This window comes from Fomitopsis serialis (assembly GCF_022376445.1).
Source record: "Fomitopsis serialis strain Sig1Antser10 chromosome Unknown B0H18scaffold_1, whole genome shotgun sequence".
NCBI classification, from domain to species: domain Eukaryota; kingdom Fungi; phylum Basidiomycota; class Agaricomycetes; order Polyporales; family Fomitopsidaceae; genus Fomitopsis; species Fomitopsis serialis.
This window is the reverse complement of record NW_025954961.1, coordinates 1,390,367-1,414,649: the sequence shown is the minus strand read 5'-3', so window position 1 is coordinate 1,414,649 and position 24,283 is coordinate 1,390,367. Positions and strand designations below refer to the sequence as shown.

General features: G+C 54.3%; 12 protein-coding genes across 12 annotated transcripts; 4 read left to right on the top strand and 8 right to left on the bottom strand.

Annotated features, from left to right (window-relative positions):
* Positions 1-131: 131 nt before the first annotated feature.
* Positions 132-1,644, top strand: B0H18DRAFT_967777 (ferritin-like superfamily). The gene is made up of 7 exons (XM_048043441.1): positions 132-348; positions 400-464; positions 527-961; positions 1,042-1,166; positions 1,297-1,405; positions 1,434-1,492; positions 1,544-1,644. Exons 1-7 carry the CDS (start codon positions 258-260, stop codon positions 1,563-1,565), a joined length of 906 nt encoding a protein of 301 aa, XP_047901378.1. The 5' UTR covers positions 132-257; the 3' UTR covers positions 1,566-1,644.
* Position 1,645: 1 nt separating this feature from the next.
* On the bottom strand, positions 1,646-3,661 carry B0H18DRAFT_967773 (P-loop containing nucleoside triphosphate hydrolase protein). Its single transcript, XM_048043440.1, has 9 exons — positions 3,611-3,661; positions 3,532-3,549; positions 3,235-3,405; positions 3,058-3,181; positions 2,955-3,002; positions 2,632-2,839; positions 2,468-2,489; positions 2,097-2,368; positions 1,646-2,045 (listed from the first exon to the last, which is right to left on the bottom strand). The coding sequence occupies exons 1-9, from the start codon at positions 3,632-3,634 to the stop codon at positions 1,892-1,894; spliced, it is 1,041 nt and encodes a 346-aa protein (XP_047901377.1). The 5' UTR covers positions 3,635-3,661; the 3' UTR covers positions 1,646-1,891.
* Positions 3,662-3,940: 279 nt separating this feature from the next.
* B0H18DRAFT_866443 (uncharacterized protein) lies at positions 3,941-5,954 on the top strand (the record flags this gene model as incomplete). The annotated part of the gene is made up of 7 exons (XM_048039785.1): positions 3,941-3,988; positions 4,039-4,094; positions 4,223-4,430; positions 4,480-4,576; positions 4,629-4,721; positions 4,775-5,034; positions 5,097-5,954. The coding sequence occupies 7 exons, from the start codon at positions 3,941-3,943 to the stop codon at positions 5,952-5,954; spliced, it is 1,620 nt and encodes a 539-aa protein (XP_047901376.1).
* A 101-nt stretch (positions 5,955-6,055) lies between these two features.
* Positions 6,056-7,192, bottom strand: B0H18DRAFT_19205 (peptidase S24/S26A/S26B/S26C). Its single transcript, XM_048037042.1, has 6 exons — positions 6,964-7,192; positions 6,799-6,905; positions 6,689-6,746; positions 6,563-6,629; positions 6,467-6,510; positions 6,056-6,415 (listed from the first exon to the last, which is right to left on the bottom strand). The coding sequence occupies exons 1-6, from the start codon at positions 6,967-6,969 to the stop codon at positions 6,191-6,193; spliced, it is 507 nt and encodes a 168-aa protein (XP_047901375.1). The 5' UTR covers positions 6,970-7,192; the 3' UTR covers positions 6,056-6,190.
* A 252-nt stretch (positions 7,193-7,444) lies between these two features.
* Positions 7,445-8,375, bottom strand: B0H18DRAFT_19146 (uncharacterized protein). The gene is made up of 4 exons (XM_048037039.1): positions 8,081-8,375; positions 7,833-8,021; positions 7,676-7,773; positions 7,445-7,605 (listed from the first exon to the last, which is right to left on the bottom strand). Exons 1-4 carry the CDS (start codon positions 8,163-8,165, stop codon positions 7,492-7,494), a joined length of 486 nt encoding a protein of 161 aa, XP_047901374.1. The 5' UTR covers positions 8,166-8,375; the 3' UTR covers positions 7,445-7,491.
* Positions 8,376-9,547, bottom strand: B0H18DRAFT_19145 (arginine-tRNA-protein transferase). The gene is made up of 6 exons (XM_048037038.1): positions 9,213-9,547; positions 9,061-9,158; positions 8,946-8,999; positions 8,826-8,891; positions 8,473-8,777; positions 8,376-8,416 (listed from the first exon to the last, which is right to left on the bottom strand). The coding sequence occupies exons 1-5, from the start codon at positions 9,351-9,353 to the stop codon at positions 8,642-8,644; spliced, it is 495 nt and encodes a 164-aa protein (XP_047901373.1). The 5' UTR covers positions 9,354-9,547; the 3' UTR covers positions 8,376-8,416; positions 8,473-8,641.
* Positions 9,314-11,401, bottom strand: B0H18DRAFT_1134307 (WD40-repeat-containing domain protein; the record flags this gene model as incomplete). Its single annotated transcript, XM_048035578.1, has 4 exons — positions 9,314-10,323; positions 10,373-10,805; positions 10,905-11,189; positions 11,251-11,401. 4 exons carry the CDS (start codon positions 11,399-11,401, stop codon positions 9,792-9,794), a joined length of 1,401 nt encoding a protein of 466 aa, XP_047901372.1. The 3' UTR covers positions 9,314-9,791.
* A 151-nt stretch (positions 11,402-11,552) lies between these two features.
* B0H18DRAFT_967759 (uncharacterized protein) lies at positions 11,553-13,732 on the bottom strand. The gene is made up of 4 exons (XM_048043439.1): positions 13,321-13,732; positions 13,186-13,265; positions 13,093-13,124; positions 11,553-13,032 (listed from the first exon to the last, which is right to left on the bottom strand). The coding sequence occupies exons 1-4, from the start codon at positions 13,401-13,403 to the stop codon at positions 11,884-11,886; spliced, it is 1,344 nt and encodes a 447-aa protein (XP_047901371.1). The 5' UTR covers positions 13,404-13,732; the 3' UTR covers positions 11,553-11,883.
* A 102-nt stretch (positions 13,733-13,834) lies between these two features.
* On the top strand, positions 13,835-15,017 carry B0H18DRAFT_967752 (EF-hand). Its single transcript, XM_048043438.1, has 6 exons — positions 13,835-14,007; positions 14,058-14,082; positions 14,146-14,363; positions 14,436-14,569; positions 14,620-14,721; positions 14,771-15,017. Exons 1-6 carry the CDS (start codon positions 13,944-13,946, stop codon positions 14,798-14,800), a joined length of 573 nt encoding a protein of 190 aa, XP_047901370.1. The 5' UTR covers positions 13,835-13,943; the 3' UTR covers positions 14,801-15,017.
* On the bottom strand, positions 15,018-16,169 carry B0H18DRAFT_967750 (integral membrane protein DUF106-domain-containing protein). Its single transcript, XM_048043437.1, has 6 exons — positions 16,134-16,169; positions 16,012-16,075; positions 15,873-15,958; positions 15,531-15,820; positions 15,319-15,480; positions 15,018-15,256 (listed from the first exon to the last, which is right to left on the bottom strand). The coding sequence occupies exons 1-6, from the start codon at positions 16,145-16,147 to the stop codon at positions 15,054-15,056; spliced, it is 819 nt and encodes a 272-aa protein (XP_047901369.1). The 5' UTR covers positions 16,148-16,169; the 3' UTR covers positions 15,018-15,053.
* A 203-nt stretch (positions 16,170-16,372) lies between these two features.
* B0H18DRAFT_1112691 (Sec63-domain-containing protein) lies at positions 16,373-22,332 on the top strand (the record flags this gene model as incomplete). Its single annotated transcript, XM_048032852.1, has 26 exons — positions 16,373-16,464; positions 16,512-16,531; positions 16,583-16,707; positions 16,757-16,873; positions 16,968-17,043; positions 17,095-17,192; positions 17,244-17,366; positions 17,416-17,523; positions 17,576-17,654; positions 17,702-17,715; positions 17,768-17,787; positions 17,820-17,885; positions 17,945-18,033; positions 18,094-18,194; positions 18,252-18,353; positions 18,394-18,476; positions 18,529-18,958; positions 19,009-19,063; positions 19,114-19,295; positions 19,348-19,364; positions 19,412-19,545; positions 19,602-19,861; positions 19,910-19,993; positions 20,045-20,506; positions 20,561-20,994; positions 21,045-22,332. The coding sequence occupies 26 exons, from the start codon at positions 16,373-16,375 to the stop codon at positions 22,330-22,332; spliced, it is 4,659 nt and encodes a 1,552-aa protein (XP_047901368.1).
* A 137-nt stretch (positions 22,333-22,469) lies between these two features.
* Positions 22,470-24,283, bottom strand: B0H18DRAFT_949849 (PLP-dependent transferase; the record flags this gene model as incomplete). Its single annotated transcript, XM_048041925.1, has 9 exons — positions 22,470-22,592; positions 22,649-22,703; positions 22,760-22,833; positions 22,885-23,156; positions 23,221-23,326; positions 23,372-23,513; positions 23,568-23,767; positions 23,800-24,046; positions 24,117-24,283. 9 exons carry the CDS (start codon positions 24,281-24,283, stop codon positions 22,470-22,472), a joined length of 1,386 nt encoding a protein of 461 aa, XP_047901367.1.

Genomic DNA, 24,283 nt, shown 5'->3' with positions numbered 1-24,283 from the left:
AGCGCTCATCCGCTTGAATAAGCATCCACGTGGTCGTCATTGGCGCCCGTGTGCCACCATCACGTGCTTTGTTAATGAGACGCGACCGTGTTTTCTTCCGCGACAAAGCGGGGAAGGATGACTGAGCGATCGGCTCCGCTGCGAGGCCCCTCTCATACTTACACTCATCCTCCTGTGAATTCAGTCCATATTTATTTTTTGCACAAGACCGTCTGCTTCAAGTTATCCTGCACATCGAAAAAGAGCTACGACAAGCAATGGGCAGGGACACCAACGGTTTCGCTAGACATGACGAGGAGTCGTCCGGTCCAGGCTCAAAGTTCATTGGCGAAGTAGACCTACCTGAGGGTGTGTAAATCATCTCCTTCTGTGTCGACAGGAACGCTAAGGGCCCTACAGATCAGGAACCACTGTTAACGGAGTCGAAGCGGCGCTTTGTCTTGTTCCCTATCCAGTATCACGACGTACGTCTCCGTGGCACCTGTCGTTGCTTTGCTCACGCATTCTCACATACGCCTCTGCACAGATATGGCGCATGTACAAGCAAGCAGAAGCGTCGTTCTGGACCGCGGAAGAGATCGACCTGTCACACGACCACTGGGACTGGAATCATCGTCTAAACGACGGCGAGCGGTATTTTATCTCGCACGTCCTTGCCTTCTTCGCGGCCTCCGATGGCATAGTCAACGAGAACCTTGTCGAGCGCTTCTCCAATGAAATCCAGGCCGCAGAGGCGCGGTGTTTCTACGGCTTCCAAATAATGATGGAGAACGTACACTCCGAAACGTACTCGCTCCTCATCGACACCTACATCAAAGATCCGCAAGAGCGCGGCCACTTATTCGACGCCATCGAAACCATCCCATGTATAAAGAGGAAGGCTGACTGGGCCCTCCGCTGGATATCGGACGAAACGTCGAGCTTTGCCGAGCGACTAGTCGCCTTCGCCGCTGTGGAAGGCGTGTTCTTCTCCGGCTCGTTCGCAGCAATATTTTGGTTGAAGAAGCGCGGACTGATGCCTGGCTGACGTTCTCGAATGAGCTGATTATTCGCGACGAGGGCATGCATACCGATTTCGCATGTCTGCTCTACCAACATCTCAGGCGGAGGCTTCACCCGGATGTCATCTTGAGAATCATCACCGAGGCCGTCACGATTGAACAGGAGTTTTAACAGGCACGGATGTCTCAACTATATGCGTGGTGATACGTCTGACACTATGCGTAGATGCTCTGCCGTGTGCTCTGATAGGCATGAACGCCCAGCTAATGTGCCAGTATATCGAGTTCGTCGCAGACGACTGCTCGTGTCACTCGGCAATGCAAAACATTACCACGCAACAAATCCGTTCGACTTTATGGACATGATCTCGCTGCAGGGCAAGACCAATTTCTTCGAGAAGCGGGTCTCGACTACGCCAAAGCCGGATCAAGACTGCATCGCCAGCTACGGACAGCGCATCCACGCTATCTGCACATCAAACTAGATCTTTGTAGGTCAACATCGCTACCCAGACCGATCAAAACACTGATGGCCTGTTTAGCACACTCGATGAGGACTTCTAGTCCGTTGTCTTCGCTCCATGTGACCTTCGCCGTTGTATTGTATTCGCTGGAATCTGTTGGTGTGGTATATTCTCGGAGGACATTTTGTTAGAGTTCGCCCCGCCCCACCACTCTGTTACCTCGCCGACACATAATAACTTGTTACTGTATCTCTATTGCACACCACTCTGTCACGCGCATCGAACGCATCTTACTCATTTATCGTAATGATCACTAATCCCCGGAACGCCTCTCCTATGTTAGACTTCTTGTCCATAATTATGACAGCGTTACGAAAGCTATGGCTACAGGTGTACAGGTACGACAGCGACAGTAAGATGAAACAATCACTTCTTCGCGATGTGAACGACTTGAGGAGACAGCGTGAGCAAGTGAGCAATTGGCACACAACAAGGACGCACCATCCTCGTCTTCCATACATGTTCGACTCCAACCTTCTGTCCTCTCGTGTGCTTTGCACTAGCGCCCCACACAATTGCGCTGTACACCATCAGCTTCGGGTCCGCTTTCAACAAGCAAAAAAGAACTCACTATTTCATCTGCTTCGCGATCTCCTTATGTATAGCGTTACAGAAGTCCTCCACCGTTGACTTGCCCCGTCGAAGGACGACGGGTGAGTTGTAGTCTGGTGCTGCTCCTCGCGGCTTGGTGTACACTCGAACAAGGTCAGCCGCGCCACATGAAGTCAATGAGCTCGTCGACATTGAGCCATTCTCGGGATGATACGGGGACGCTGTTCGGGATCTTGTAGAGTAGGTCCATTCCTCAATGGAAATTGCGTCGATCTGTGCTTGCCTGAGGGTCTGTCCGAGACGTCTATGGTATAACACACCTTGTTCAGCACCTGAGCGAGAGATGCGCGTCAGATAGAGATAGGAAGATAAGCTTTGTAGGGAGCTCACATAGATGGCAGGGATGTATACTCTGAACAACCGTGAGTATACTGGAAGACAAGCCGTCCATAGCGCCTACCTGTTACCCTCGATGATATCGACTAAATCGTCAGCCGTCGCGTTCGGTCCCGAATGGCCACATCAGCGTTGTTCAGCTTGTACTCGCTCAACACCGCTTGATCTCGTCGTGGTCGATATTCGTGAGAGGTACCGTGTTCGTGATCGCTATCCCACCCTTGTCCTTCTTTTTGACGGTGATGTTTGGCGGCCTCTTATTGAGCCTGATGCCAAATGCCTCTAGCTCCGTTTCAATGAGTTTCTTGTCGCCGAGAGGCTTGAGGACATCAAGGACAATGAAAATGAGATTACAAGTGCGTGCGACTGCCAGTGTGGTCTTCAGCGTGAGCGGCGTCCGGAGCGGCGAAACGGCGTACCGGCAATGACTGTGGTATGTGTCAGGATGGCGAAGTTTCATCAGCAATGCAGTTGCGCGCACCTTGGCGACCTCGACCTCGACCGTCATTTGCACCTTCAATGATACCGGCTTCATTGTCCCTCAGTTCGTGTTGCACAATCGACTAGACAAACTCCGGACTCACGTAGATCGAGAATTTGAATCGGTGCACCGTGGACTTTTACTGTGCCAGGGACGGTGGTAAGGGTGGTGAAGTCAATCTCCGACGTTTCAGAGTGTGTGCCCGTCAGTTTAGACATCAGTGTGGACTGACAAACAGTATGAGGCACGGGGAATTATCAGAGGGAAAAGGAAAACAAACCTTGCCAACTGATGGGAAGCCTACGAAACCGACAGAAGCTATACCGGTCCTGGCGACATCGAATCCAAGACCGCCGCCTCCGCCTCCGCCACCCTGCGGACCCAGCAGCTCACGGCGGAGCTTTGCGAGCTTGGCTTTGAGCTGCCCCAAGTGGTAGCTCGTGGCCTTGTTCTTTTGGGCTGCATTTCGCGCATGAATTTACTCAGTGCGATCTGAGGGGTATCACAGACATACTCTTGGCCTGCAAATTGCAATGAGCATCTCATGCAAATATCATACAAGGCGTGCGCGGCTCACCATCTCATCTTCGACCTCCTATGAAAGCATAGTCTACTGAGCACCATTGCCCATTGATACTGTGTACAAACAGACGCACCTTGATCTTCTGTACGGTCGTCATTGTTGCTGGTGGTGGTGGGGAGACCTTTTGTTGCCGAAAGAGGCAGGCGGGGAAGTTGCGGGCGGCTAACAGCGGGCGTGTAGCAACTCGGCTGGCCTGCGCAACTATCTCGCTTCGTGAACTGCTCTCTTCCGCTTTCCCAAGTCCTCGCGACATCCACTCGTCCTTCGACACCAGCCGCTCCTTGCTCCTCAGCGACTGGCTGGCCCGGACGCTGCTTGACTCGCAGTGTTGTCCCAAGTCGCTGCACACTCATTCTCAGACAAACACGCCTTCACGCTGTAGCCCTCACTAAACTAGACAAGCATGTGCGCAGGGGGAAACTGGAAGCGAGAGGTCGTTCCGGACCACAAGGTGTGTGTCCTGGCTCCTCAAAGACACGACGCTGAATGCATATCACGTAGTTCGACTTCGTCGATACGCGAGACTTTACGGACCATTCATGTGGGATGCGTATGAAGTAAGTTGCACGGTACAACCGTCGTGTATATGTGACCCGTGGCCTGGCTCGCGCTACGCGCATGAGCTGACAGTGGTCCAGAGGTGTCACCTATTGTAGCAGCAACTAACGTACCTGCGCCTCTTCAGGTATCTGTGGCTGTACATCACAGTCTTCATCTCTTTCCTGGTCTACATATCCGATATCTTCACCGCAGTGACCATGTTGACATCCACCACATGGTCCAATGAGATCTACAACAGTTGTCAGTCGACCGACGACAACGGTTGTGTCTACATCCCTTTCAACGTTGGCAAATGGCTCTTCTTCGGCTGTATCGTGTTCTCGTTCCTGCTGGTATGTGGTGTTTCGCTCGCGGTTGACCTTTGTGCTGACTCTTTCCCAGCTCGCCTACGAAGCACGCAAGGCCAAGAAGATCATTGCCAGCCGTGATATTTCGTACGCCTTTACCAATATCATGGCTAACCACTACTACTCCCTCCGTACGTTGACGTGCTACTACTATGTGCATCTTGCCACTCACGCCTCATACAGGGTCGTACGACCACTTCTGCTTCTTCAACCACATCTCCAGCTCCACCAAGAGGTCAGATGACTTTGCCTTCTTCGTCTTCTTCACCTTCAAGGGTACGCAATATATCAATCCTATGACCGTTCTAGCCGATGATTGTCTTTTTCAGGCTGGAAACGAGTTATCTTCGCCGAAGGTCCGCGTCAGTCAATCAACGCGCTTACTCTTTACGCCCTCTACTTGTCGAAGAAGAACAATGGGGAATGGTACGACGTGTCGAAGTACTTCACCGGAAGTAACTACATCACCATTGCCATCACCATCTCCACGGCCTTCACCACGTTCATCTTCGCCCTGTCCTTGATCATGCTCATCATCGCCGGCATCTGCTATATTCCTCTCCTGACGTATATTCAGGGTAACCTCAAGGTCGGTAGTCGACGTCGAGTTGTTTTGTGTACCCGTTCTAATGGTGTTACGTCGATCGCTAGGAATATTGTTGCCACAAGGTCGACAAGCGCATTGCCGAGATCATCAAGCGGAGGAACAAGCAGCGTCTGGCCAAGGCTGCAGCTCTCGCCAAGAAAGAAGCTGCCGGCGACTACTCCCACCTCAAGAACAAGAAGGGAGAGCTCATCGCCAAACCTCTGCCTCAACCGACTCTTCCCAATGTATTGCTCGACGATGACGACGACAAGGCCTCCATGCGCTCTCGTGGACCGCCCGCCAGCACGATCAGTGCCAACCCGTATTACTACGAGACGAAGGAGTACAGCCCGACCGAGTACCCGCCGATGCCCGCGTTCAACCCGGCTTACGGTCAACACCAGTACAACCCGTCCGTCGGCACCTTCGACGCACCGACTCCGTATGAGGACGAGTACGGAAGCACTGCACACTTGACTACCTCCGCCGCTCCTTTTGCCCGCACAGAGCCCGGTCGCGGTGGAGCGGAGACTCCATATAGCTACTACGGAGAGGCCTATGGCGATAACCCAGTCGAGCCGGAATACACGCAGCAACACCACGGTGTTGAGGGCACAGCACACAGTGGCGCAGATGACTATACCCACCAGCAGGAGGGGGCACAGTACTTCAATGATCCGCAGGCGTACCAAGGCGCGCATCCCGATTTCCAGGGCTACCATGACTCGCAGGGATACCACGATGGTCGGGGCTATCAGGGTGCACAAGGGTACCACGACGCACAAGGGTACCGCGACACGCAAGGGTACCATGACGCGCAGGCGTACCATGAAGCACAAGCGTACCACGATGCTCAGGCGTACCATGGAGCACACTATGCAGGAGGGCATGACTACGATGCGGGGCAGGCTCAAGCTATGTAGTTAGGCTCATTGTATTCGACTCCTTTGCCTATTATTGTTGACCTGTGTGAACTCTGCATTTCTCTCTCGTCATCTCTCTCACTCGTCGTTTCTTTTGGTTGATGTCTACATTATTGCAGATTGAATCCCAGTGTACTCATAGCCCTAGGGTACGGACATCTTCGGCGTGCATGCGCAAATGTGCAACGTAGCCTGTTTCCATCAGTTGCACGGGCTGTAGAAAGCGCCATCCCGTATCAAAGCAACCTCGCATCTAGCTCATTAGGTGGAGATGCTCTCTGCTGAGCTGTAGTAACGCGCGAGTTCCTTCGGTGCGCCCTTTCCATCGCGGCTTTCTCGACTCGCCAGCTGGGTCCTCTCGAGGCCCTGGGATCTGGCTCTGCAGGTGTAAGTAGCGGCCCGAATCGCTGCTGGGGCCAGACTATCCATATCAACTTGGAGTCGATGAGCGCGAGAGGAACCTGAATACGTTGATCAGCCATGGGAGCTCTGTGTCGCATTTAGAAACGTACGGGCCCAAAGGTATTGCTATCTTCTGAATGAAAAGGTTCATCGCCTAGCCAAGCCATGTCAGCAAGCTGATTGCGCCGGAGTGCTTCCTGTCTCACCCTCTACCCATACGTGGCCAGGAGGTATTCGCACTTCGGCGTCAGGATATGGCGGTAATGTCTTCACCTTGAGGAGACAGCGGTTGCATTGGTTCATGTACATCATTCCGCACTGAACACTCGTACCGTGTCTCCTCCCAGAGCGATAATTCGCTTGACCAGAAGTTTCGAGTTGAGTGGTGACCTGCGTGCTCCCGTGAGATTCGCTGTGCATGAGTGTAGAAAGGGATACACACGCCAGTGCAACCACATCTCCTCTTTCATACTTCCGCAAGGTCCGTATGGAGAAGCGGTCAAACAACACCAAGTCTCGCCACGGCGAAGTGTCCGGATTCAGCGTTGGCTAGCTAGTTGACGTATTCAAGGTGGGTCACCCACATACGTCAAAGAGGATAACAGACCTGCATACTGCGCCCATTGACCGACTTCACGGTGTAGAAGAACTGCGTGAAGACGATGCCCGTGGGTAGCCATATCAGCGGGTACAACGCACGTTTCAGTGTGCTGTGTGCATCCCAGAATGTACGCCAAGACTTTCGGAGACTACCCCCGCATAGTGGAAGTGGGTGGGATGTGGTGAAAAGTCTCCAGTTAGTCGCGGTCGGGCACTGGGAGGCGCGAGGCTCAGAGTCACGGTCCCACCGGTGCAACGCGACGCGTCGGACGCGCTTTGAGCAGATCCAGATCTCGAGGCCGACGATCACTCCGAGCGAAGTAAATTGTCGCTGCTCAATATTACAATATTCAATATTCAATACCTGACCACAGTACAAATGCCCATAGACGATTCAAAGGCTCATGTACATGAGTACACACAACATATGTCAAAACACTAAGCAGATTTCAGCGGTTCCACGGCGTGAACGCTCTCGGCTTCAAGCCTCTGAAATACGCAACGATCTGTATCGATTCGCCCACAAGTTGGAGGCTCAGACTTCATGCGCCATGTACAACAGTACCTCTGCAGCAAGCTCGGGTCCCAGCTCGTTCAGTAGCGTTGAGATGGCAAGCCGTTCTGCGGGTCGTCTCCACTGAGGAGAAGTCTGAAGGTAAGCGGGTTTCGTCAGTGCCTGCGATGTACGAGAACGACTCCGAGTCGGAATGGACACGCACAATCACAGGCACGGCGACCGCGCCTCCGCGCCTGCCCGTCTGTATAATCTGAGCAGCCGATAGAATAGATGCAGGAAGCTCTGGCTCCTGGGCTGAATCTGGGAAAATTATGCTGAAGTCAGATGCGGCGGGGCCGGCATGTGCGAGAGTGACAGACCATTCTCAGACACGTCTGGCAATCCTTGGAGGTTATGTTCGGGATGGGAAAGGCTGACGTATCTGTACTTGTCGAGTAGGGGTTGCCACTGCTCGAGAGGGTGCCAGGTGTATTCCTCAGGGTCGGCCAGGGATGAAGGGACATAGTCTCCCTTGTATCGCATTTTCGTACAAGAATGGACGTAAAAACCTTGATAGAGGTTAGTATCCCGCAGGTCCCTCGCACCTACCACCGTTCAGAAAACGTACCCATGTAGAGGTAGCCCATATCAGCCAGTCCTGCATCATGCATCTCCTTGGCGAGAGAAGCCTCTCGCAGTGCACTAAGCTTCATGTAGGTCCAATGTAGGTCAGCATTTCCCTCGATATAGCGCACAGCCCAGGAAGGTCGACGATTACCTTACCGAGGGAATGTTTCTCCCACTTCTTCTCATACATGAAGTAAACACTTGAGACGCAGTTCGGAAGTATGTCTATCACGCCCATCGCAATAAGTTCTCCGTCGAGCCTGTATAGCTGATGGTATGAGCCATATTCCTGTGGGAGATGTCTAGATGGCGGAGAAGGGTATTGTATGGTTTGACGCTGTGACAACCCGCCTGAGTGCCGCACTAGCATCGAGCCAGTCGATCGTATATTACCTGTAACGGTGTTTCAACAAGGAAACGCCTGAAGCTGCTCGGCAAGTTTTCCTCCTCGCAGTGGATGTTGCGTTGATAGCTCTTGTAGAGGTCGAATTTCTCATCCGTGAACGAGGACGGCTCAAGTGTAACCTAGTTGTACATGGAGTCAATTCATGGATTCCTCATATCAACGGGAAGAGCTTTCCTCAAACCGATGCTCTGGCAATTCGGTCTCACAGAAGTCATAGTCGGACGCATGAATATAGTCAGTCAGAGAAAGGGCGGTCTCTGTCTTCTTCCCTTTGTGAGCATTCCCCTGTTTGCTGAGGTATCATGAACGATCGTTCACTAAAGCTGCCTATGTTACTCACGGCTTGCTTCCAGCCTCGTCGAGGGCGTCTTCACCGCCTTCCCCGTGGAGCACGAAGCGGTTCCAGCTGAAAAGCCGGATGAATTCTGCATGTGTATGTCCCACTATGAACGCCACTGACCGGTTCAGGAGTTTGCGCTGGCTCCTTGATAGTTTGAATGCATGAGCGTCGAGCCTGTCAGGTAAAGAATGCTTCAGAACGCCTATCCATTGGCATGTCACCGAATTCAACGCACTTGATAGTGTACTGTGGACAACAGGACTTCTTGAGATCTGGTTTGTAACAATACGTACCCGATCGTCTCCAACCGCGGTCTATCATCTTTTGGTATGCCTGTCAAGGTGCGCTATCAATGCGACGGCCGTTACAAGGATATGGTTGCCGTACCTCGCACGACATTCGCAAAGGTATGCACTCTGCGGCATGCCAATTGGACTTGGTCTCGCTTCTTCTCCCTGGTGGCGAGCAGTAGCCACACGTTGAGTTATGCGGTGTCAGAGGAGACAGGATGGAAACAGTGCGCTCCATGTCAGCCTGAGTGAGTCGACTATTCCTGCAAATCTGGAGTCAAGTATGCAGCAGCCCGGACAATACCCTTCGAAGTTCGAACTGGGCTAGTTGCAGCGACTCGGACAGACGCCGACCCTTAACCGACTCAAAAGGTTGCTGCGGGGAGATATTCAACTGGAGAGACAATGCAAGCAGCGACGGACGTCATACGCCGTACATAAATATTAAATCCAGGGTCACGGCTTTCACACCATCCTCGATCGATCGAGATCCCCCATGGTCCGCATGCACTGCTTTCCGAAGTGACCATATATCGATACAACATGAGTACAAACAGTGCATGCATGGGAGTAGATGTACAATGTGTGTGAGCGGCGAGCAGCGGGAGATGCAGAGCGGGCGATATCACAAGCCGAGAGAGGTATGCCGACGAGTCCATCCATTCCAGTCCGTTTCCTATCCCCATCCATCCCATCGCCCAAACCGTCTAAATTCGCGCAAGATACATTCGTGACTCGACCCGCCCTCCTTGTCGCGGTCGACATCCTTGCCCTTGTCCAGACGTCCGGCAAACGATGACCCACTTGAGGAACGAGGGCGCGACATAGGTACGGCTCTTGGAGGCGATCCTGAGATTACCGTACCAGTACCAGTCGTAGACGTACGCGACGGTGCGGCTGTAGCAGCAGAGGTCTTGGGCAGTGACAATCGATACCAGCCGCCTGTGTATGTCAAGGCGACGAGCTGATGTTCCATAGGGGATTCGCCCTCCGCGCTATCGTGGTCATCGGATGGCGCTACAATCCAGCCGACCACACACTTCTCCTCATCGACGACGTCTGCGGTGGGCGGCTTGGAGGGTCCCGCAGATAGCGATATGTGTGCTGATTGTGAGGGTATCCGGTACTGTGCATACGACCACTCCGACTTGAAGTACTTCGGCAGCGGAACGAATGGCTTCAGCGGAGAAAAGGTAGATTGTCGATTCCTACAAGTTGTTACCATCGGCTTGCATATCATTCAAAGGGAGAACTCACGATGAGCCTGTGTCATCTGCAAGAGCGAATACGTGTATCGTGCCCTTGTCACTCCAGACGCATACCTCTCGTTCGTCAGGACGAAAGGCTACCCCGTAAATCTCGGCTTTATCAGTGCCTCGCCGGAACTCTCGCACACGCTTCCCAGTGTTGGAGTCCCATATCCGAACAAGTGTTCCTCTAGAAGACGTGGTGGCGACGAAGTTCCCAGACGAAGGAACAGATAATGTGGTAAGCGCGCTCTCGTGGGCAATAAACATAGAAACCGGATGCTTGGTTGGACGAGACGGTGGTCTTGGTGGTGCCGACATTGGCGGTCCTAATTGCTCTGGAGGTGAGCATGGTGGGAGGTGTATTAGATGGACATGGCCCATCTGGCGGCCGGGTATCGCGAGTAGGGTAGAATATGCAGCAGTCGCCATAGCGAGTAGACCTGGCAGATATGCGCATGAGCCGATGTTCTAACCAGCGCAGGTAACAGATCTATGTGACAAGGCGAAGGAATGCTTTCGGCTCTGCCGATCGTACGCACCTCTCGGATTATCGCATGTGTCCCATTCTCCATACCTGGCGACCGCCTTCCCTAGCTCGAACACCACGACCCTCCTGCGCAATGCCACTGCTAGCCAGCCCTTCCGACACGCAAGGCCCCTCACACGCTCCCTGAACTCCAGCTCCGCAACCTCCTGGCCGAGCGTATCGTCCCATAGGATGACCTTATTCGGCGGGTACCGCGGACTGCGCCCGCCTCCGATGAGGAACAGCAGCGAGGATGTGTGCAACGGCACTACAGCGGCGAGGGTACCCCCCGTGATCTCTGTGCGAGCAGCGTGGCTCTGAGTCGTCCGGACGGATCCCGAGGTGGGATGACCACGTACCGCGTTTCCGAAGCAGCTGCAGCGGGCGCGCGCGGTACACCGCGAACCCCGCCGGGGTTGCGGCGGTAAAGATGTGACAGTCTGAGTCGAATCGCGCGTCGAAGATGAGTACCGGGGCTGTAGCACTTATAGAGTGTCGGGCGAAATTCATGGAGGGGCGGAGAGAGGAGGGAGCGTGTAGGGAGCAGCGAAGTAACGTTCCGTCCAATCAAGGCGCCTTGCGCGCGGAGGGATATGGTACCACGTGATACGCGTATGCATGCCCCGTCTCAGCGAAGTTCGGACGATGAATACTGCGTTCAGTCGTTGCCTGGGCCCTGCACAACGTAATGGGCACACTGTTCGCTATCCTAAATATCGTTGCAGGAATCCAGGAGGGATGTGACGCTGCAGATGAATCCGAGCCAAGCATAGCATAGAACCATAGGACCAGATACACCGAGATTGCAGTAGATACACTTGAGTACATAGATGCAGCATGCCCGAGACCGTCACAGAGCTACAAAGTCGCTAGTGGAACAAGGGGAATACAAATGAGGATGTTATGAGTACACCATCGAATCCTTTGACGTCCCTCCAAGCATTCCATAGATCAGCGCGTAGTAGACAGACCGGAATATTAAAACCTGATGGTCAACTCCTTCCCTGCGCCACGCTGGTCTTTCCAGACGACATATTATAGTCGGAGGTTTGACGATACGTAGGAGGACGCGTGGCCGACGTCTGCGAGCGAGGGGTAGCATTATTGGTGCCGTTCCATGACTTCGGAGGACGCAGATCGACCGTGGCGAGTTGCTGGCGAGCAACACGGAACTCTGCCTCTTCAGCCTGGCTCTGAGCCAGCAACGCAGCTTTCACTTCTGCCTGTCGCTGCAGCTCCGCCTCAGACTCGTCGGACAGATAGTCCGTGAAACCTCCGTCGGATATGATAGTGGTCTCGGAGGTCGTGCTGCCACTGCTGCTGCTGGACGCGCTGGATATGTTCAATTCCTTGAGAGATTTCTCCAGCGTACTAGTGGCACGTTTCAGAGGCGGTGGAGCGGCGCTCGGACGCTCGCTCTTCGTAGCAGGAGCGGCAGGAGGAGGGGAGTCTGACTTCGCCGTCTGCGTGCGACGCCGCGGAGACTGGGCTTCCATCGCGGCTTTACTGACCGATACTGCCGCGACGTTAGATACAGAGGATCTTCGTTCGGTACTGCGGCGCGACACCGATCCGCCGAGATCAATGTTCCTGTGGCCAGGCGAGTGCTGAGAAGAATTGGTGGAGTCGGAGCGTTTCTCGCCGTGCTCAGCATTCGAGCGGCGCGAGCCTTGGAATTGATCCATAGCGGATCGATTTGGCAACGATGACGCTGACCCGTCCCCATTCGCAGTCGCGTGTCGAGAGCCGCTACTGGCAAGGGCCAAGGTCGCCTGCTGAGGACTACCGCCAGATCGACCTCTAGGAGAGATCGGCATCGCCGCGCTTCTGGTCGCAGCGTTCTCCGCCCTAGTCGGGCTGGAAACCTGGTAGCTGGATCTCCGCGACATCGAAGGTGCAGTAGCTGATACATTTGTGGCGCGATTGCCTCCGCTGGGACTGGTCATTCCCGGCCGGGTGGTAAGACTATCCAAGACAGCCTTCACATCCGGCGGGATAGGAATGTGGTGGATCAGGCTGACAGCAGGCCAGTCTGCTGCGCCGATGAGCCTCTGCTCGTCCGATTTCGGAGACCGGCAGCATCCCGGCCACCCGGGGTTCTGGTAACCAGAGTAGGTCTGCGGCGGATTGGTGGCAGCCCACTGCGTCACACACAGGTGTCCACATCAGCGCGATCGACAACGTCCCACTGTGGTACATACCTTGCAATAGCCGCACCCACTGAAGGTCTGCACTAGTGCGCCACATGGGTTTCAGGACAGCTGTGGCGGTGCGAGAACAATGGAGGGACATACCCTCCGCGTTCTTGAGGTAGACTACGTCGCATCGGGGATGGGCTGCCCTATTGCGGCAGACTTCCCTCACATGGGGACACCTACAATGGAGGAGATGGGCGCTCGAGGACGATGGGACACGCCAGATCGACGCACCGAGCCCCGCCTACGGGTTTGAAGACCTTGCACATCGGGCAAACTCCGGTGGCCTGCTCGAGGGAGCCCAGAGCATAGCACATCGCGAGAGGCAGGCAGAGGAGGAGATAGTCGGAGGCGAACGAGCGGTGCTATAAGGGGGATGCAAGGCTGTCGGCTGAGAATGAACTCGAAGAAGGCATATGCATGCGGTTCCTTTTCACGCTGATCAAGGCCATTTGGGCGGATCATGGGTTTACGAGCGAGGCCCAGCGACGGCGGGGCACTGGCGGCGGTGGGCCCGCTGGTGTCGACTGCAAACGGCGGCCATGGCGGTTCTCTGCGCCCAAATCTCCCCGGGCTCGCTGTGCATGTCCCCGCGGCCTCGAGGCTGCATCGTGCACGGAGAGACCAGCACGGATCACTTATGCCCTGATACGCGGCTGCCCGATATGACCTATCATATTCCTTTTCGGGCAGCGCGGCGAATACCCTGTTAATGCATGACGCACAGGCCCAGGCGCCCACAGGCACTGCGGACGCGTCGAGGCCGCCACCTCTGCTATTAGTGCGTTTAGTGGCCAGCGACCTCGCTGTCTCCTCCGTCATCTGAACCGCCAGCGCCTCCCTGTACGGCATATATCATGGGGAAATCACAGAGCAAGCTATCCCCCGAGCAGCTCAGCGATCTCCAGAAGCACACGTATTGTATGTCGCTCTTCGTTCGCTCGCGCACCGAATTTTACCCCGAGACCCAGTCGATAAGCGGGAGCTGCAGCAATGGTGAGTGCCATGTTCCATCTCCGCGCGCGACCTTCCGCTCAGATCCGCGCTCTCGGCTTCCAGGTATAAGGGCTTTCTCAAGGACTGTCCTTCTGGCCAGCTAGACAAGGCCGAGTTTGGCCGAATATACAAGCAGTTCTTCCCCTTCGGCGACCCTGGCGAGTTCGCGGACTACGTGTTCAACGTCTTCGACGAGAACAAGAATGGAACAATTGACTTCAAGGAGTTCATTTGCGCCCTGAGCGTCACAAGCAGGGGGAGGCTGGACGAGAAGCTCAAGTGTGAGTATTTGACCGAGACCTATTTGATGTGCATGTTGATCGCGCGTGTATGTGTCTCCGTGCATAATGCAGGGGCATTTCAACTCTATGACATAGACGGAGATGGGTTCATCACCTACGATGAGATGCTCAAGATCGTCCAGTCGATTTACAAGATGACGGGACAAATGGTGAAGCTGCCTGTGGATGAGGACACACCGGAAAAGGCGAGTGTGCATGTCACGTCACAATTTACATGCCTATAACCTTCCTCTAGCGGGTGGATAAAATATTCAGAAACATGGACCGTGATAAGGACGCCAAGTTGACCTACGATGAGTTCGTCGAGGGCAGTAAGCAAGACCCTACAATTGTCCAGGTATACCTACCATCATTCTGCTATCAGTCTTCGCTCACAGCATCCCAAGGCATTGTCACTATACGACGGGCTTGTATAAGGCTATGCCCGGTGCATGTCCCTTGCATGCCGCCAAGCTGCCGCACTGCCACGGGCACCTGTAGTCATACACGACACATCTGCCCTCACGACGCGTTACGGACACATCTTGCTCTTTGGACGCACAAATGTTGTAGGAACAGGCTGTATTTGGCTCTCACATAGACGATAATGTATACTTAATGGTTCACGGGGCTGTCGAGTGGTAGAAGAAAATACATTCCCTTATAACATCAACCTACGCAGCGTCTAGGTCATGAGCTATCTGGCAGTCGACCATACTTCTTTAGAACGGTCGTCTCTATGTCCTTCCCGACCCAGGAATACAAGCCTTCAGCAAACTCGAGGTTGTCTCTCTCGGCTTTGAACAGCTTGTTGTAGTCCTGCGCTTGCGGTCCCTGTGGAGCCGCCGCTGCCGCAGCGAAGGGTGTTGTCATGTCTCTCGAAGAGTCCGCGGCTGTGAACGAATCCCCAGCTTGTCAGTAGTACGTGTGTTGAAGGAGTATGACTAGATCTCACAGTTTTCATTGCCAAGGATCAGGCGGTATAGACCGTTGAGCCCAAAGAAGTTGAGGAAGTACCAGGAGAGCGACGAGACCCATCGCACATCCATGTCCGGTGTCTCGACCCCGCGTTGCAGCATAGACTTGAAGCCCAGAGTAAGCGGGAAAGGAAGCTTAACTGCGCACCCTTAGCCTCGACGAAATACGGGCGCGTGTACTACCACTCACTCAACACGAAGCCCTGGAAGAAGAAATTGATCCATCCCATGATTATCATCTGCGGTATCATCATGACCATTTGAGTCTTCATGCCAGCCATCATGCCGTCCATCTGCGAAGGGTCGGCCAGCGGGTTCGGAGGCGTAGTTGGTGCGTCGCTCTTGGGCGGTCCATCCTTCAGGAACGTTCCCTCCGCAAAGGCTTGCGAGAGGCTGTGGGATATGGACTGGTAGTATGTCGGTGGTAATGGCGAGTTCGCCGACGAGGCACGCAGGATGTTGGAGCGCATCAGAGCGCGTCTAGGTCGACGCGTCAGGCATGCAGATGATGGGCCAAAGGGTCAGGACTCACTGTTCCCGGATGGCAGCACGAGGTTGCTTTTTTGGCGGGGATTGTAGGAGCAACACGACATAGTGTCGCAGGATACCCACGAGTATCTGTCGGGGAGCAGGGTCGGCGTAAGGTGCACGCAGAAGACGAGGCAACTAACCATGACCACCGTGATCGGGAAGAGCACCCAATCACGTATTTGCGGGTCCAAATATAGAGATACTCTGCGACATAGCGTTCAGCATGGAGACAGGGATGGGTGAGTGGCGGGGCTGCACGTACGCATTGCTGGACATGGTGGACGCGCTGTAACCTCCTCGAATCGGGCATTGCCGATCTCATCTCGCGGACGCGGTCAGCGCTTGGGATCAAGATCCCAGCGTCTGATCTTGCGCGTTCTGTGTCCTCGTTCCCGAGAGAGTCACCGCTGGTCTGAGTCGATCCTCGCTGGCGAGTTCATATACTTTCTCAACCAGCACTCATCAGTCCACATCGCGTCTTGAAAGCTGTTTTTTGTAGCCATGTCTGATTTCTTGTCGCACATTCAATACTTGACTGGTTCCCCGGACGAATCGTCTGACCGAGATGGACGCGTTGTAGAAGAATGGACTAGGTTAGCCGTGCTCAATGCCTTGCGTATCAACGTTAACCTCGATACAGGAAACACATCGTGGCAGAAGGTATGGTCAAATAAGTAGATCACAATATTATGTAGACTGAACAGCCTGTAGACACACAAGCAGCGTCATTGCCCGAGGACGTTGAGGAGTGGGACTCGGTGCTGAGCATCTACTCAACACAATCTATGTCTGAAGCTGCGAATCGTCCTCCAGTATTATCCAAAATTCTTGCGTGCGTAATTTGAGATACCAGTCTTGACGGTCGATTAACCATTGTCTATACAGGAACCGAACCTGCGAGACGTTCTTCCGGCGCTGTCGCCTATTCTAAACTCGAAAGCCTCGGATGATTTGATTTCTGAGCAACTCGCAGAAATCATAGGCTTCGACGACATTGAGCTGGTGATGGAAATCTAGCTGATCGAATGAACATGGCGAAAGCAGTATGCTTTCATACTTGTTATATGTGTTAGTGGTGAATTGACCGTCGCCGAAGGTAGATGACTATCTGCATGGTATTCAGAACGGCCATGCGTCTCATGCACTGATGGGCAAGCAACTTGGTGACCAAAGTGAGGTCACAGCATCTTACTGCTTCTGTACCGAACTTGACGATGGTTTAGTGTATGATACTTCAAGTCTTGACCCTGAAGCAGCCCGGAGGCGTATGGAAGAGACGTTGCGTTCGAATGCCGCTCGTCCGCTATACACTGGAACAGCAGTGAGCATGAGCGCACCGTCATGGAACGCGTAAGCTGATGATTTGTTGCAGCACGATGCCCCGGAAGTGCTACCACATGTGTACACGTCTGCGTCTACGGTCCAGGGAAACATTCTATCACACCTGGGCACACGGTTTATGCTACCGCTTGGTACAACACGAGAGATGAACGAGGTAATCAATCCATGGAATGTACGTATACGTATGGCTTACGCCTTGATAGGACTACGAGGAAGTGACCATCCCGCCTGCAAGAGCCGTTGCCCCTCGCGCGACTGAACGCCTCATTACTGTCTCAGAGCTCGACTCACTCGCAAGAGGTTCTTTCCCAGTCAGTCTCTCTTTACGCACCATTCGGAAACAGCTGACACTGCTTATACCAGGGCTACACTTCGCTGAACAGGATACAGTCCATTGTGTATCCCACCGCGTACCAGTCGAACGAGAACATGCTCGTGTGTGGTCGGTTAGTCTCTGTTCACTCATGAAACCCGCTGACACCCACATAGCTCCCACTGGTGCCGTAAGTCTTTGGCATGCATACAATCAAGGATGAAGTTCAGACCACAATATAGGGTAAAACGGACGTCGCCATGTTGGCCATATTGCGAGTCTGAATCAACATAGGTCTGCCAACACGAACAACTCCATCGCAGCCTCGATTCAAAAGGACAAGTTCAAGGTAATCTACGTGTACGTTGAACTGTCCCAGTCCCGTTGTTCTTTCCAACGATGATTTTTACCGTGCACAGTGCGCCAATGAAGGCACTCGCTTCTGAGATCGTCAGAAAACTGGGAAAACGACTCAAGTGGTTGCAGGTTCTTGTACGGGAACTCACAGGTGAGTCGTCTCCTCGGGCTATGAGATTCGGCGTCCGACGAGCAGACAGGCGACATGCAGCTCACAAGGCCGAGATTGCGGAGACGCAGATCATTGTGACCACCCCAGAAAAGTGGGACGTAGTGACGCGCAAACCAACCGGAGAGGGTGAGCTTGCATCGGTGAGCCCTCCGTTCTGCTTCAGCATAGGGCAGGAGTTGACCAGTTGATCATCTTAGCAAGTGAAACTACTCATCATTGATGAAGTCCACCTACTCAACGATGAGCGTGGGGCAGTCATCGAAACGATTGTCGCTCGTACATTGCGACAGGCAAGCAGGGTGTTACCGTGCCGTCATGAAAGACTCATGCTCTCCACAGGTTGAATCAACGCAGTCGGTTATTCGTATTGTTGGTCTGAGCGCCACTCTGCCCAACTACGTAGATGTGGGGGATTTTCTCAGGTTTGATGTCCATGGTACGCAGTACTTCTCTCGCTGACAAGACTCTCCATAGAGTGAACCGTCACACCGGCTTGTTCTACTTCGACTCGTCCTTTAGGCCTGTGCCGCTCGAACAGCATTTCATCGGCGTCAAGGGAAAGCCCGGAAGCCAGCAGTCACGCAAGAACCTAGATCATGTGTCGTTCGAAAAAGTATCGGAGCTGGTTCAGGAGGGTCACCAAGTGATGGTATTCGTTCATGCAAGGAAGGAGACGGTAAAAACTGCACTTGCCCTCAAGGAAGCCGCCATGGCGGATGGAATACTGGACGAGTTCAGTTGCGAGGACCACCCTCAATTCGAGTTCTTCCGTCGGGATATTGGTATGTCGAGGAACAAGGAAATGAAACAGCTTTTCGACAATGGCTTCGGCATTCATCATGCCGGTATGCTGCGTTCGGATCGAAACATGATGGAAAGGATGTTCGAAGCTCGGGCTATAAAGGTAGCTGGCGTGGTATGAGACTTCGGCGGTGCCATTCATGATATTCACAGGTTCTATGCTGCACTGCAACACTTGCTTGGGGTGTCAATCTTCCCGCTCATGCAGGTACGTACGCAGCGTGACTTCTGGGAGTCCGACTCACAGCATCAGTGCAGTCATCATCAAGGGCACTCAGGTTTATGACTCTGCCAAGGGATCCTTCACGGACCTGTCTGTTCTGGATGTGCTGCAAGTATTCGGTCGAGCAGGTCGGCCAGGACTGGAGACTAGCGGTGTCGGGTACATCTGTACGACGGATGACAAACTGCAGCATTACCTCGACTCGGTCACTTCTCAGGTTCGTCAGGACCTCATCATGCCACTCACCCATAGCTGACCAGGTTGCGCAGAATCCTATAGAATCCAAGTAAGGCAGCCGACGTTGACTGCGTACGTCCCACTCACCTTCGACAGGTTCATTGCAGGCATTATCGACGCACTGAATGCCGAGATTGCTCTGGGTACCGTTGCTAACGTTCCAGATGCGGTGCAATGGATAGGATATACCTATCTCTTCGTCAGGATGCGCAAGAACCCATTCCAATATGGTGCGAATCCTCATCTAATGACAGTCACCGAGTCTTGATAGCTATTTTATCTGTAGGTATGACACGCGACCAGGTAGCAGAGGATCCGTACCTCGGAGCTAAGCGTACTCAGCTTGTCATCGAAGCCGCCACGAGGTTGGCAGAGGCACGGATGATCACATTCGACAGGACGAGCCGTAACTTTACGATCCTTGATCTCGGTCGAATTGCTGCGAAATACTACATCAGGCATGCATCGATCGAGATATTCAACAAGGTATTCAAGCCAAAAATGACAGAAGCCGATGTTCTGGTGATGTTGTGCATGAGCACAGAGGTGGGGACCACGCAATCTACTCGATGGACGGGCTGACGGTCAGTCTAGTTCGATCAAATACAACTTCGAGAAAATGAGGTGAAGGAGCTGGCACAACTCCTGGAATCGGAGCTGGTTCCTTGTACTGTTAAGGTATGACCATAGGTTTTTCGGGAATAAGCAGTACACTCATGTTATCCGTAGAGCGGTACGGATACAAGTCAAGGAAAAGTCAATATTTTGCTACAGAGCTATATTTCCGACGTACGCCCGGAGGACTTCGCCTTGGTCTCCGATCAGGCATATGCAGCACAGAACGGGGGGCGTATAGTGCGCGCATTGCTGGAGATCGCCATCAGCCGCAAGTGGGCGAACGTCAGCGGCGTCTTGATGGGGTTGAGCAAGGCTATTGAAAAGCGTCTCTGGCCCTTCGACCAGCCGTTGAAGCAATTTCAACTGAAGCGGGACGTGCTGTATAACCTGGAGCGATGGGCCGACGAGTACTCCGTTGCGGAACTAGCTGCCATGCCGGCAGTAGAATTGGGCCAACTCGTCAAGCTAAACGAACACCACGGCAATGCCATCCGTGATGCCGCGAAACAGTTCCCTACTGTGGGGATCACATACAAGCTACGTCCACTGGGTTCGAACGTGCTCAGGATCTCGGTACGGGTCACGCGAAGATTCAACTGGAGTTCCAGAATTCACGGTTCTTCCGAGCCGTTTTGGCTGTGGATCGAAGACGATGAAGGAATCAACATCTTGCAGATGTCGCATCTAGTCTTCCGGCAGACCACGGATGCGCTGGACGTCGACTTCGTCATCTCAATATCAGAAGGCCAGCGGCCTCCATTCGTGACGATACGCTTCGTGTCCGACAAATGGATGGGTGCCGAAGATGAGGTTGCAATACCATTCGACGATCTTGTCATGCCGTCAGCTTCTGAGTCACATACTCCTCGCTTGGATATCCCATTCCTTCCTGTTTCCGTTCTACACAATCCAGTGGTCGAGAAGCACATGTCTGGACGAATACACAGCTTCAACGCTCTGCAAAGCCACGCGTTGTGGAGCCTCGTCAACACACCTCTCCATGCTCTCTTCTGTGCACCTACGGGTTCCGGAAAGTCCACTTTGGCGCAAGCAATGGCATGGTGAGTCGTCCGCTTCCCCACTGATGGCCATCTTACGAACAACTTCGTAGGAACACATTACAGACTGCCGCCGAAACTTCTTGGGTGCTTGTGATAGCCCCGCGGCGTAGTGTGGCAACCGAGATGATCACACAGATGCGTCCTGTGTCAAAGATGCTCAACGTTTGGGTTGAGTTAAGCCAGGCAGAAGGGCTGTTTTCGACATCGAGCAGGAAAACCATCCGCGTTGCGACCGGCGTTGAGCTATTGCGGGCCATATCCCACAAACGAGTCTCCGGTTCTGCTCTCACAGGGTTAAAGCTGGTAGTCTGCGAGAATCTGGAACTCCTCGATTCCGCCTACGAGCTCGGGGTCTCCCTCCTCATACATGCGGCGCAGAGTCATCCAGTGCGATTCGTCGGTCTTTCGAATTCCTTGAACGACTCAGCAGACCTGGCTGCATGGCTTGATGTGGACCCTCTGGCCTTGCACAGTTTCCGGCCGAGCGACCGAGACCAGTCGTTGACTGTCCACACCCAGACTTTCACGACACCCCAATCGGCTGCTCTGTTCAAGGCGATGGCAAAACCGGCCCACATGGCCATCCAGAGAGCACCCGGCGGGTCCGCTATCGTCTTCATCCCATCCCGCGCACAATGCCGCCCGATCGCTCTCGACCTCATCACACAGTGCGCGTTGGAGCTGGAGACAGCCAGAGGATACCTCCCCGAAGACGTCGCCGTCGAAGCGTTCGAACACTACAGACCGAGGCTCAAGGATGGCGAGCTGATGGACTACATCTCCCGCGGAGTCGGCTTCTTCCACGAAGGCATCGCGAAGGAAGACCGCAGCCTCATGTTGGAGCTCTACGCCCAAGGTCTCGTTCGCGTCCTCATTGTCCCCCGCGACGCATGCTGGACCCTCCCCGTGCGCGCCGTGACCGTCGTCGTGATGGGCACGCAGTACCTGCACGTCACTGACGAGGAACGCCAGCTGCGCGACTACGGCCTCGAGGAGCTCGTGCGCATGCAGGGGCGCGCGGTCCGGCATAACGGCGAGGGGTACTTCCACCTCTTCTGCCAGGTCGAGAGCAAGGACACCTTCATGCGGTTCCTCAATGACGGCCTGCCCCTCGAGTCGCAGCTTCTGCAGACGGACGTGCTGAGGTCGTGGTACAAGGACAGGCGGAAGGATGGGAGCATCGCGGACAAGCAGCAGGCGGTCGACGCGCTGTCTTTCACGTTCCTCGCGCGCCGACTGACGAGCAATCCGGTGTATTATGATTGCTCTTCCACGTCTGTCAACGAGCTGCTATCACGCGTGGTAGACAGTCTGGATGAAGACGTAGCTGGTGGATAATATATATCATAAATCCGCTACGGTGTCGCTATCGCGGGGTACTGAACAACAGAGATACAACTCAGCAACAACATAACAGCAACAGCTACGAAGCCCGAAGGGACCATTCCTTTTTACTTCTCTTCTGAATTACACGTCTACTGCAGGAATCTCCGCAGGCCCTGGAGGCGCTCAGCCGCCCTCTGGAGCGTGTCGACGTCCTTGCAGAACGCGAAGCGCGCGTAGTTCTCGCCGATGGAGCAGTGCTCCTCACAGTAGAACTTCCGTGCGATGCAATCAGATGGGGCGCGACACACGGTCCAGGGAATGCTCTCACCTCGCTCACGGGTATAGTTGAGACTCCCACTTCCATGGCTATGAACCAACATGCCCTGCGTGCGATTCGGTGAGGATCGGGGTCCAAATGAAAGTGCCGGTGAGTGCTTACCTGAAGTCTCGTCCTCGGCCCTGGACGCTCGCTGGGAAGGGGTAATTTTCTGGCCACTTGACAGTGGAGATATCCTGCGGGTGCGTGTGAGTTGCGCCATGGATATTCTCGCGAATGGTACGAACCAGAAGCACGAAGTAGGTTCCCTCGGGGTGAGAGTAGGTCATGCCGAGCTTGTCGAACGCGGCCGTGAGCGTCAACCGTCGCTCGTCGTATTCCTTCACTGCCTGCGGGAGGTAGCCGCGCTCCTCCATCTGCTCAAGCCCGACTGCCGTGGCCTCTTGCAATGGCGAGTTGCTGCAGAACACGATGCGCGTGCATGCTGCCAGGGTCGGCCTGATGATGGACGGAGGCCCAATGAGCCAGCCCACTCTCCAGCCCGTCGCAGAGAATAGTTCTACGTCGCATCGACACCCTTGAGATGCTTTCACAAAGCAGAACGACAGTGGGAGGATACTCACTGCCCGCGGAGCCGACCGTGACAGTGCGGTCCCACATGCCCGGCAGGGTCGCGATGCGCACGTGCTCCTTGTTGTCGAACACGAGGAAGTCGTACTGGACACCTTCCTTTCAATTTCGACTGATCGACTGTGCGGAGGGACAGTTACGTACCACCTCATCGGACATGACGATCAGGTTGTGCTGTTCCGCGAGCGCGGCGATCTTTTCGAGCTCTTCGCGTGTGAAGACCTTGCCCACCGGGTTGTGGGGCGTGTTGACGATGATCATCTTGGTGCGCGGGGTTATGGAGCGACTATCGTGCTATTGCATGAGTAACCGGAATGCCGTGTTTCGCGCGTCGACATACGCGAGTTCGTCAAAGTCGATCACCCAGTCGTTGCTCGTTGGCTTGTCGCCCGTCAATTTCGGGTGCAGCGGCACATAGACGGGGACTCCGCCGTTGAAGGCTACCGATGGCAGATACTGATCGAAGAACGGCTCGAACATGATGACCTCATCTCCGGGCTCGAGGAACGCGGTGAACACGGAGTACTGGCCTGTGGCACGCTAAGCACGCACATATAGCCATGTAGAGGTACGGACATGCCTTCGTTCGCCCCGCTGGTCACTTGGATCTCGGTCTCGACATCAAGTTCCCGTCCGAACTGGGGGCTGTAGACCTTCTTGATCGCCTCGCGCAGCCGTGGCCTGCCCTTGGGGTGTGAGTAGTGGTTGGTCGCTGTGACAGCCAGGGCCTGTTCCGCGGCTTCCCTGACCCATATTGGCGGCGGGAAGTTCATGTATCCCTGGCCGAGATTGATGCAGTCCGCAGGCAGGTTCGCGGCGCTGTAGCGACGTAGAGTTTGCACGATGAGCTATCAAGCTACGAAGAGCAAGGAGACGGAACGTGACTTACTTGAAGATGGACCATACATCCTCTGCCAACGCTCGACCGTCCTTCAAGCGGGAGGCGACGGGCACCAGGTTGGAGCGATCCTTGTACTTCTTGATGTGACTCAGCCCATTGGTGCCGTTAACCCCGGTGGTCGCGGCCGACTGTGATTCAGTCGCAGAGGGTGCCAT

Coding starts and splice junctions, on each gene's coding strand:
- B0H18DRAFT_967777 (XM_048043441.1), top strand. CDS start 258: ATGGGCAGGGACACCAACGGTTTCGCTAGACATGACGAGGAGTCGTCC. Junction 465..526: donor TCCCTATCCAGTATCACGAC/GTACGTCTCCGT, acceptor GCCTCTGCACAG/ATATGGCGCATGTACAAGCA. Junction 1,493..1,543: donor GCACATCAAACTAGATCTTT/GTAGGTCAACAT, acceptor TGGCCTGTTTAG/CACACTCGATGAGGACTTCT.
- B0H18DRAFT_967773 (XM_048043440.1), bottom strand. CDS start 3,634: ATGACGACCGTACAGAAGATCAAG. Junction 3,182..3,234: donor GCTTCCCATCAGTTGGCAAG/GTTTGTTTTCCT, acceptor ACTGTTTGTCAG/TCCACACTGATGTCTAAACT. Junction 2,046..2,096: donor ATCGCGAAGCAGATGAAATA/GTGAGTTCTTTT, acceptor GATGGTGTACAG/CGCAATTGTGTGGGGCGCTA.
- B0H18DRAFT_19205 (XM_048037042.1), bottom strand. Junction 6,747..6,798: donor GGAGATGTGGTTGCACTGGC/GTGTGTATCCCT, acceptor GGGAGCACGCAG/GTCACCACTCAACTCGAAAC. Junction 6,416..6,466: donor ATAGCAATACCTTTGGGCCC/GTACGTTTCTAA, acceptor CAACGTATTCAG/GTTCCTCTCGCGCTCATCGA.
- B0H18DRAFT_19146 (XM_048037039.1), bottom strand. CDS start 8,165: ATGAAGCTTAGTGCACTGCGAGAGGCTTCTCTCGCCAAGGAGATGCAT. Junction 8,022..8,080: donor TATGGGCTACCTCTACATGG/GTACGTTTTCTG, acceptor ACCTCTATCAAG/GTTTTTACGTCCATTCTTGT. Junction 7,606..7,675: donor CGGTCGCCGTGCCTGTGATT/GTGCGTGTCCAT, acceptor GCTTACCTTCAG/ACTTCTCCTCAGTGGAGACG.
- B0H18DRAFT_19145 (XM_048037038.1), bottom strand. CDS start 9,353: ATGGAGCGCACTGTTTCCATCCTGTCTCCTCTGACACCGCATAACTCA. Junction 8,892..8,945: donor CAGCGCAAACTCCTGAACCG/GTCAGTGGCGTT, acceptor CCGGCTTTTCAG/CTGGAACCGCTTCGTGCTCC. Junction 8,778..8,825: donor GACGAGGCTGGAAGCAAGCC/GTGAGTAACATA, acceptor ATGATACCTCAG/CAAACAGGGGAATGCTCACA.
- B0H18DRAFT_967759 (XM_048043439.1), bottom strand. CDS start 13,403: ATGTGCTATGCTCTGGGCTCCCTCGAGCAGGCCACCGGAGTTTGCCCG. Junction 13,125..13,185: donor CTACCTCAAGAACGCGGAGG/GTATGTCCCTCC, acceptor GTGGCGCACTAG/TGCAGACCTTCAGTGGGTGC. Junction 13,033..13,092: donor GTGGGTGCGGCTATTGCAAG/GTATGTACCACA, acceptor TGTGTGACGCAG/TGGGCTGCCACCAATCCGCC.
- B0H18DRAFT_967752 (XM_048043438.1), top strand. CDS start 13,944: ATGGGGAAATCACAGAGCAAGCTATCCCCCGAGCAGCTCAGCGATCTC. Junction 14,570..14,619: donor ATGAGGACACACCGGAAAAG/GCGAGTGTGCAT, acceptor ACCTTCCTCTAG/CGGGTGGATAAAATATTCAG. Junction 14,722..14,770: donor AAGACCCTACAATTGTCCAG/GTATACCTACCA, acceptor CAGCATCCCAAG/GCATTGTCACTATACGACGG.
- B0H18DRAFT_967750 (XM_048043437.1), bottom strand. Junction 15,481..15,530: donor CTTCCAGGGCTTCGTGTTGA/GTGAGTGGTAGT, acceptor AAGGGTGCGCAG/TTAAGCTTCCTTTCCCGCTT. Junction 15,257..15,318: donor GATCCTTGGCAATGAAAACT/GTGAGATCTAGT, acceptor ATTCGTTCACAG/CCGCGGACTCTTCGAGAGAC.